The sequence below is a fragment of the Neltuma alba genome, unplaced genomic scaffold, assembly GCF_004799145.2.
Source record: "Neltuma alba isolate B1F8T4 unplaced genomic scaffold, ASM479914v2 tig00006135_pilon, whole genome shotgun sequence".
NCBI classification, from domain to species: domain Eukaryota; kingdom Viridiplantae; phylum Streptophyta; class Magnoliopsida; order Fabales; family Fabaceae; genus Neltuma; species Neltuma alba.
The window spans coordinates 7,912-18,471 of NW_021634364.1; the positions used below are offsets into that span (position 1 = coordinate 7,912).

General features: G+C 33.0%; 1 protein-coding gene and 1 pseudogene across 1 annotated transcript; both read right to left on the minus strand.

The window, feature by feature from the left end:
* Positions 1–1,836: 1,836 nt before the first annotated feature.
* Positions 1,837–3,886, minus strand: LOC114749713 (putative Myb family transcription factor At1g14600). Its single transcript, XM_028938256.1, has 5 exons — positions 3,736–3,886; positions 3,469–3,545; positions 3,085–3,121; positions 2,373–2,539; positions 1,837–2,025 (listed from the first exon to the last, which is right to left on the minus strand). Exons 1-5 carry the CDS (start codon positions 3,884–3,886, stop codon positions 1,837–1,839), a joined length of 621 nt encoding a protein of 206 aa, XP_028794089.1.
* A 4,706-nt stretch (positions 3,887–8,592) lies between these two features.
* On the minus strand, positions 8,593–10,238 carry LOC114749714 (L-ascorbate oxidase homolog; annotated as a pseudogene).
* Positions 10,239–10,560: the final 322 nt, after the last annotated feature.

Sequence of the window (10,560 nt, forward strand, 5' to 3'; positions counted from 1 at the left end):
TTTTCTATCGCAAATTTTCATATGTTTTTTCTTTCCTTCCTTCCTTCATGGCCCCCCGGGCAGGAGGCTTTGCTATGACGTGATTAAAAGCCCTTGTTGAAGATTGGCCCAATAAAAGTACAGGCCCTTTCGGATGATCCCAGGATTGTCACCGAGCAAATCAAAGTAGTGACGTACAAAGCAAACTAATCAAACAGCAAAACAATATTATATTTACAACCATCAGAAAGTTGGGTCTAGAAAACACTAGTCCCTCACAATATGCTAAATCAAAAATCGAATCCTATTGAGAGAAGTGTTCATATTTAATGTCTTATAGTACCTCAGATGCGTAACAAAAACACACACACACATATTATAGCTACGCTCATCTATGCCATCCTGATCCTTAGTACTTCCTTTAGTTCATAATACAAGAAGTTGGTTTAAAAAAAAAAATTGGCCAGTTGACAAAATAATTAATGATAGTTTTTCACTTTTAACTCTTGTAACAAGGAAGAGAGAGGAGAGAGGAGAGATGAGAGAATTTTTTTTTTGTAATCATATTCTTTAATAGGGGTAAAGTAGGTCATTTCTATTAATTTGGAAAAAAAATAATGACTTAACTAACATTCCTTGATTTATGAAAAAACTTAACTAACTTTTTACGTTATGGACTAGAGAGAGTATAAGTTAATGGAAAAATGACAAAAAAAGAAGTGAAAATTGCAATATTTCAATTCAGACATTTAAGATTTCAAAATTCCACAGAGGAAGTGATGCCTTATTGAGTATTCTGCAAATTTAGTTAAATGATAAAAATACCCTTGTATCAAAAAGTTTATTAATAGTTGTGAACTGGCAATGATAAGTGTTGAATCACAAATGACAAGAAATATACTGATAATGACAAGTTATTTATTAATAAGTTATGAACTGGTAATGATAAATATTGAACAACCAATGATAAGAAATATATTAGCAAAGACAATTTTGATAATTTTTTTTTTAAAAAAATCTGATACAAGGGCATTTTAATCATTTGACTACATTTGCAAAATACCAAATCAGACATCACTTCCTTTCTTGAGATTTTAAACTCTTATATGCCTGAATCATAATATTGCAATTTTCAACTTCTTTTTATATCATTTTTCCCTAAGTTAATTGCAGGAAAAAATTTTTTGACCTAAATATAAGTCTCTTTTAGGATATTTAATTATTAATTTATTAATTTTACTCTTATTTGATTCTTATTAAAAAGAGAAAGGAGAGAGATGAGGATGATTTGTAAACATGAAAAAAATTTAATAAGGGTAAATTTAAAAAATTCTGTCAATTTAATACATTTCTTAGTGAATGAGATGAGAACAAGTTACAAGTAACTAATAATAAGAATCAAAGTGGTATATATAGGGTTAATATGATTGTCAATCCTCACAATTTGATCGAATTTTGATTTTAGTCTCTGTAATTTCAAATGATTAGTTCTAGTTTTTATAGTTTCATACTAAGTCTTTATAAAACTAAACAGCCAAAACCAAAATTGAATCAAACAGAACTAAAGTTAGAGTTATGGAAACTATGAAAATAAGACTAACAATCATATTAACCCTATATATATATATATATGTATAGGTTATGTAAATTAGGGGGACATGTATGAAAATGAAGTAAATAGATCCAGGAAGACATTGATATTATGATGAATTTAGTAGAGTGAGTGTGTGTGTGTGTGCGCGTGTAAGGGAAGGGAGGTAGAGTTAGAGTTATTTTTTGATGATAAAGGATAATATATAGGCACTTAGAGATTGGTGGTGGTGTTGAAGGAGAGGGTGAGGTGAAGAGAGACATCATTTAGGGGAAGACCAGGGGGTTGGATTGCTTCATCAGCCATGCCCGAAAACCTTTTGAGCTCATTGACAGAGACAGCTTCTTGTCGTCTTCGACACCCACTCTCTCTCCTATCTCCTGCAAATCTTCCCCTTCCAATCTTTGATCATTACCACCAGCTCCACTTTCTGCTTTCATCTCCTTCCTCTCCTCCTAAACACATGATAACTGGAATTAATATCAATATCAATATTATTCTTTCACCATGATCTCAATTCAGTTTACATTTCCTTCCCACATATCCCTCTTTTCAATACATTCTAATGTTTATTAGAATCATCATTGCAATCAAATCTCATTTTCTTCAAAACTTGATCTTAAAGTCACTAGCAAGTTGAATCGAGTCCTTCTATTTAACATCAAAGTGTTAGCTCTTATACTAGAACCAGAGAGAGTATGTATGTACTAAAAGCTCAGGCTCAAGTCTCCATATATTATATGGCCACTAAAAAAGTGGAAGATCAGAATAGAATTAAATGAGGGAGAGGGAACATTATTACAGTATCCGCGGGGCTTTTGAAAAGGTCGTTGAAGATGATATAGGAACGGGTCTGCTCTCTGACACCATGAATTGCTTCTGATGTATCCTCCTCCCTTCTTCCATCTTTGTCATCATTATGTTCTTCCTCCTTAATATTATTCCTGCAACTCCGACAATATGGAGAAGCTAATCAAAAATGGCAACTTAACTCATTATATCCTTCCACACTACCTACCTTGCTTACGTACGTAAAATTAATTAATAAATTCATAAAATCATTTAACCAGACATTATATATATGGTTATTAAGCTTGTACCATGGCCCTTGGATAGCTTTAAACTTTGCCAAACAACAGTGAGTTGCGCATGTTTGGTTTTCTTCATTCTCTTCGCCATAACTTTTTGATGTGAAGGACGAATCTTGTAAGAAACCCACTGCCTCTTCATTCTTCTTAGCTGCTGCTGAAGCTGCTAAATTTTTGTTAATTATGTGCATGCACACACACTACATATGATCTTGATCAAACCATCCGAAATTCTGAATTAATCTTGTGTCGTGTGGAAAATATTATATTTTATGGAGAAATGATCGAAGAATATTCGATACCATTTTCGTAATATTGGTCAAGGAATTAAAAGGGAATCAAGTTGCAGGTTAATTATTCATTAATTAATTTTTTTGGGTATTAATTACCAGTCAATTTAGGAAATAATAATAATTTTGCACGTACCTTGAAGCGTCTGCTCATGCTTCATGCTCCTGTACATCTGTTAATAATTAATAAAGAAGCATAAAGGTCAAAACCATATACTAAAGAATTTGGAAACTAAAAAAATTATTTCTGAAAGAAAAATGGTTTAATTTAATCAGTTTTTTAACCAAGAAAAAATGAAGGTCTATCGAAGAAGAAGAATGAAGTAACTATATATGTAGATTACACTTTTGACCGGAAAAAAAAAAAAAAAAAACTACGCAGATTACAAAGTAAAATTACTTGAAAATAATCACTTTTGCGATTTATGAGATAAAATTCATCTTATATATTTACACGGACTAGGACCATTTAAAATAAGTTAAAATTAAACCGAACGTCCCATAATAATCGATGCTGTACCTGAAGATGGCTTTTGACATGAGAAATGGTAAGGCCCTTAACATTCATGAGCTGTAAGACCAACTTAGGTGTTGCCCCTGCAAAATTCAACATTAATATAAATTGAAACCTGTTTATCAACTTTTTCAAAAACATTCTAGGAATGTCTTGTAAGAATAATATATGTTTTTCAGTCATTATATATAAGAGAAGAAGAAGAAGAACAAGAACAGGAAGAATGATAAGAGGACAAAATTTGAGAAAAACTTAATTAATTATATTATATACTCTCTTCTCCCCCAAGCCTCTGAACTGCAAGCAAGAAGCAACGGTGAAGATCAGATGTCCACCGAAGCCGAGGCGTTTTGGACCGTACATAAGGCCTAACGGCCGGCGATCTCCATCCCAAACGCCGGTCATTATCACCAATAATTGTCATCTCCGGTGCAGCCCCTAATGCCAAGTGAAGAAGGAGGAGGAGAAGAGAAAGTGATGATATTGGAGAGACTTTGAGAGAGTGTAGTTGAGACCTCTTCATTAATTAATAGTAACTTTTGTTAGTGTCCTCATAATTTGTGTTGCTGGCTAGCTAGGAGCAGGCGGTTCCTAAAAGGAACAAAAGAAGAATAAAGATACTAAAGGCCTTGTCCTTTTGTGACCCCTTCATGAGCTTGTAGTCTTACACACTTTCGATTGATAGAAGAAAAAAACACGCAGTTTCAGATCTCTCATGTAAAACTTCATAAATTCCATTTGAAATATAAAGCAGACAAATCGAATCTTCATTATGTGGGTGTGTGTTCCAAATACAAGGGATAGTTAATTAACAGGTATATTTTGATTTTAAATGTAATGCCTCAATCAATTCTTGTCTCCCAAATCTATAATTTTTTTCCAAATTATTCGCATTGATTGCATATATTACTATCTCTAGTTCTAAATATAAGATCTACCCCTCTGGTCTTATTTATAAGTCACTTCTAACATGTTTCACATAGACAAAAAAAACATTAAACTTCATTAATTCTCATTTAAAATTTAACAACTTTTTAACTTTATTCCTATTTAATATACATTTTACTTCATATAAATGAAGTCAACACAATAATAAATGACAGGTAAACTTATACATTCATACAAAAAATCTCTCTTAATGCCCTACAAATAGAACAAAAATGCATTATCTCTCTGTCTTATAAATAGGACTAGAGGAGTACTTTGTAGTTCACTAAAAAACCAAATATTATATTTAGGACCCCTGGTATGGTATTAAAGGAATTTTTATCAATCAAGATAATAATGATTAAAATGGTATTTTAAGAAAACCACAACATAGTTATAACAAATGACTAAACTAACTAATGTTCATCATATATGAAGGGTTAAGGTACATCCAGTGTCCTGAAATATTTCATTGGATGCATCGAGCATTTTGAAATATTTTCTCAGATGCGTTTACTACTGTGAAGTATTTTTTGGTACATTCAGTACCCTGAAGTATTTTTTTTAGGTGCGTCTAGCATCCAAAAATATTTTTGGTGTATTCAGCACAAGACAAAAAAAAACTTCAGAATACTGGATGCATCTAAAAAAAATATTTCGGGAATATTTGGGAATACTAAATACACTACAAAATACTTTAGGGTGCTGGATGTACATGAAAAAATATTTTGGAATACTGGATACATCTTAACCCTATATGCAAATTAGTTACATCTTGCTCCTATATTCAGAATTGGAATTAAAAAATTATTTTGCAGATTCTTAAATGATGAGATGTGGTGGAAACTCATGACTCAAAATCCCTAGTATAATAGTAATTCACAAAGTTATTGGCTTCATGATGAATTGCATGAAAATGGAAGGTTTTAGAGAGCTATATATATTCCCACCAAGAAAGTCTAAGTGTGATATCATTTTCTTCAGATCATGATAATTTTTTCGGACATTCTGTCTGTTTATAATAAGGACAAAAGATTCTGCTGTCTAATTAATTTTCTCTTCTTTTTGTCTTGAAATGCCACAGCCACCTTTTTTTTTTCTTTTCTGAAAAAAATAAATTGATATAGCTTTTAACATTTGATCAAAACCCCACAGCCATTGATTATATATTCCCTGCAGTTCTGCAGATTCTTTTTCTGCTCAAATAATCAAAGACCTCTCCATCTATAAAATAGCACTTCCCCTGTATTTTTTTTTTTAAAAAACAAATGTTCCCATCACAGTAATTATCAAATTATTACTGCAGGCTGTAACAACCCAGTCAGTAAAACCGTAATCTTCAGTTTAACGGCCCAAGAGGAGAGAGACCCGGAAAAAGGAAATAATTAAGGGGAAATCATAAATGAATTAGAAAAGAATGTGTTTTTATGTATAAATTGAGGAGATCTCCTTTAGTCATAAAAAGGATAGATAAAGTAAAAACATTGAAAAGAAGAGAAATTCTTTATATAGCTACACAATCATGCATGTGGAAAGAGAGATCCAAGAAAACAAATTTAGGTACGAAGTTTTAAATTCAAATATGTATGAATAAGTTAAATGACTTTGAAAGAGTTTCTCTCAATTAGAATAAAAAATACTTAAATCTAACTCAATAATAATGAATATCATTATACCATCTATTTGTATATGAAGAAAATAAAAGCAACAAGAGAATATATAATTCTAAGTTCCATATCTTACAATTACGTCACCAATCTAGCTAATTTCTTTTATCTCTATTTTGAATATATCACATCCAGCTTCTACTACCAATCCAAATGGGTCCTTAATGATGGGCGAATATTAAATTTTAGAAAGATTTTCAGAAGTTAACTAAGATATAAGTTGACATAAGCAATGATGTCTCCAGAGGAAACAAAGTAATTATTGATGAAAACCCAGAATGTCATATTCGAAGAAGCTACACTAATCAGTTCATGAAACGCTCCGGTTATCCGGGGCAGAGACGACGGCCATGTGTGTGTATTCAAACGTTGTTGCGGGTTAGTTGCCACGTAGGCATAGCTCGCATGTCGGAATTTCCTCCCACGCTCACACCTTAGCTTTGCAGGGTATGGACACAGGTAGATGCCATTGGTTGGAATAAGCAAGGAGGCTTTACTTGGAAGTTTCTGGGGACAAAGCCAAGTTTGCTGAGAAAAACCAGACCTCACTGACATGCGAATGCATGGAATGGAAGAGATCAGAATCAGACCAGGCGGTTTCAGAATATTGCAGAATATTCCCTCTCGTGTCTAGTCTTACGTAGGATTCCAGAAACCCTGCAGTATCTTCACTGCTCATGTTGTGTGTGTGTGTGTGTGTGTTTCTTGACTCTATTCAGAGAGTACTATATTTGCTGCTGTCACCCCCTCCCTTTAGACTTCAAAGAACACTGCAATAGGAACAACTTTAATGGATTCTTACAACCTTTGACCAGTGTCTACATACACATATTTGTCATAAAAGCTTGTCATGTATGAGGATTTGCGCAGGTCTGTGTATATGCTTAGTTGGTTGTTTAAAGCTGCCTTGGAGGGGTTGGGCTTAAAGTAATTGTTGAGAGTGATTCAACATATATATATGTTTAGCATTTCTCCTCAGTGCTTTGTATTCATATTTGTCATATTGACAGGTCTGCTGGATTTGAATTCGTTCTAGTAACGAGTGCAATAACTTCATTCATACATTAACATACGCATAGAAGCTGATAGAGTGCAACTTGGCAAGCCGCAAACCATCAATCGAATAAAGAATTACTGATATTTCATCAGAGTATATGCTACCTCTGGTCCTTAATAAAAGAACTCATTTGACTTTTATTTTGGTTTTAAATATAATTAAGACCCAATTTACTTTATCTTTCATATTTATTTATTTTCAAAATATCCTTGTAATAATAATAGTTCTAGCCAATATATTGATTAGCAAGGATATTTTAAAAAAAATAAGACCTAATTATTATAAATAACTAACTTAAGTAATTCGTTAATCTGTTCAAATTAGTCAACTAACTCTTATATATTAAGGATCGAAGGTAGTATGATATTTCCCTTGATGCCTGTTTGACATCGGGGAAGAGTTTTTTTAATAGAAGTAGGGTTAAAAATTTGTTTGGTATATTCATAAAACTCTAATATACTACCTCCGATCATAATTATAAGAGCCAGTTGACTAATTTGAGGAGATTAAGGAAGTAAGTTGAGTTAGTTATTTGTCCTAAATAGGTGTTATCTTTCCTAAAATATCCTTACTAATCAAGTATATTTACTAGAACTATTATTATTAGAAGGGTTACTTTAGAAAAATATATATAAATATGAGAGACAAAATAGATTGAGGTCTTATATTTAGGACCAAAATAAAAGTCAAACATGTCTTAATGGGAGGTAGTAATTTTTAATTAGTATGTCCATTTATAATGTGAAAAGAATATATGCTCTTGACTTAAAAAAGTCCCAACCCACCATCCCAGACAACATAGCCGTGCCACCAAAAATTAGGCATTTTTCCTTTTTCATTAGGCAGTCGTAGGATCACAGGGAAAATGCAGGCATCCCAACAAAAATTATCATAAAGTGTATAACTGTATACCAGTTGTATAGTGACAATCACCAGCAATGATTCTGTCAAGTGAAAGAAACTTTTCAATCTCTCTCAAGATTAGGTGTTTGAAAAAAAACTTCCCCTAACTAGATCCAACAATACGCTAATCTATGGTAACATTGAATTTTGAAAATTTACACTTTCCTCCTTGCGACGCATTAATTCTAGTTGGTCTTAAATAGTACTATCTCCGGTTTTAAATATAAAAACAAGTTAGAAATTAAATTTGTCCTAAATATAATATCTCAATCCAATATGTCTCATAAAGTTATAATTAATTATCTAAAATATCCCTATTGATTATACATAACAAAGAGTTTTCATCCAATGATAATTATGATTAAAAAGAGTGCTTTAAGAAAATCAATTCATATTTGTTATAAATAACTAACTTAACTAATTTTTTTAATTTATCCAAATTAATTAATTAACTCTTATATTACATATTAGTGGTGGTATTAAACAAGAAAATCTTAAAAGGATTTGCCCAGATTGTGACCTCAATTCAGTACCAGAAGCTTGATAAGTCGTTGCTAAGAAATTCAAATTCCCGCCTTTGATCAAAATCCAGAGCTGAAGATGAGCTCTAGAATTTAAATTTCCCGCATGTTAACATAAACAAATCCAAATCAATGACATTATGTCACCCTCTCGTGACAATCAAGAATGTACGATTCTACTTACATAAATTAACAAGACAACATTTAAGTAAACTCTTCGAATACAGGCAATCAAATTCTCAACTCAACATCAGATGTTTGACTTGTCTTGTCCTCGTCAGAAAGGCCTTGTGTGACGACCCCTTGCCCTGCCACAAAGAAGAGCATTCTTTGGGGGGATATTCGTCTCTATAAGACTTGGAAGGTGTATACCCTAAGATAGAATTGCTGCCCCAAGTACTGCCTCGCCCAGTTCTCAGACCTTATGTTCCACATTCCCACGTTGTCCAGAGGCATGTAGATCGCTGTCCATGACCTTGGGTATACCTGAGTTCATTTGGAACAAGACAGCTTTGTTTCAATAATGGATTATACTGCAAGATAAGAAACTTTGACACACATGTATCCATTAAATGACTTCAAGAAAACTTCTTTTCCCAGATCAGTCAACCGAAGATTAATTAATGCTTAATGTTAAGATTAGGATTAGTATATGAGCAAAAAAGACCTATAAAGCTAATGAGTATGATTTGGATGCAGAGATAATGAAAAGTTCAAAAGACTTCAATGGATCTCTCCAGTGTTTGAGGTTTTTCTTGATGTACCGTTTACAAGTTAAATGTTCAGCCTTTTCTGTTCAGTCACAAATTTACTCAAATGATTGGAAGGACATTCTTCCATGGTTTTTACCTGAGTGGTGCATCTAGCAACAGTGTCTCTCAGATTGTAGCTATTTCTACTTGCAGCTGTCCACTGGCCACTACCAAACCTGAACATTTCACAAAATGGCAAGTCAGATATTTAGAATGGAAACAGAAAAGGGTAAATTACACTTGAGACTCTATATTTTGGCCCTAAATAAATTCGCCCTAATAGTCTCATGCCATTGGTTCTGTTATTATCTAATATAAACTTGTGTTATTTTACAATCAAGGTCTAGGGAAAATAATTAGGTCCATGAACAGTTGAATTTGTTAAAATGCCGTTTCACTTACAAATTGACATGGCTGCATAGCAATGAAACAAACCATATGGAATTCAATAATGAACTTTGAGGTTTGAATCACAAAAGACAACTTAATTTTGAGCCAAACCACAAGAATAAATAGTAATTTACCCAAATGGAAAAGGAACAGGAAAGACAGTTTATTAAGGATATATGCTAGCTTACCCAACAACCCAGAAGGAATAACCATCAATATGCCATGACTGAAGAGTGTTTTCCCAATTTTGGAACACAATCTCCACAAATTCTCTGAAATTAGCACCCATGACCGATGTTTGGAGGTAGCCATTTCCTCCAGTGGGGTAGCTAGGAATGCTTCCGACATAGAAAACTCCAGGGATATTGAAGTAATCAGCAAGCTTTAATGGAGTATCTGGTTGTTGAAATGAGACACTATTAACAGCATACCTCTGCTTCCCATTGATAATAGGAGCAGAGTTTGCAAGCACAATGGTTCTAGAAGGCTTGATCATTCCATAGTGGTAGGAGCCCTGAGGGTTTGGTCTTGGTCCACTTGCTGTCAGATTCCATCTGGTTGGAGCATCAGAAAAAACAATCTTAGTCAATATTGGATAGTTTCCCATTTGAAATAAACCAATAAAGAATGCTATGACAAGGTTCTAAAAGATGTAAGAAACACTAAAATCATGGCAGAACTACTTACGAATAAAATTTAGGTCAATCGGTGTTCTTGATGGTAGAGGATAAGATAGGGTAAATTATAGTTTCCCTGTGGTTTGAAGGGCGCCATGCAAATTTTTTATGGTTAGTTTCATTATATTTTAATTTCTTTGGGGCATTTGGCCTCAAACATAAAAGGAATATACACTCACATTAATTGATGACAAAAAAATTTAT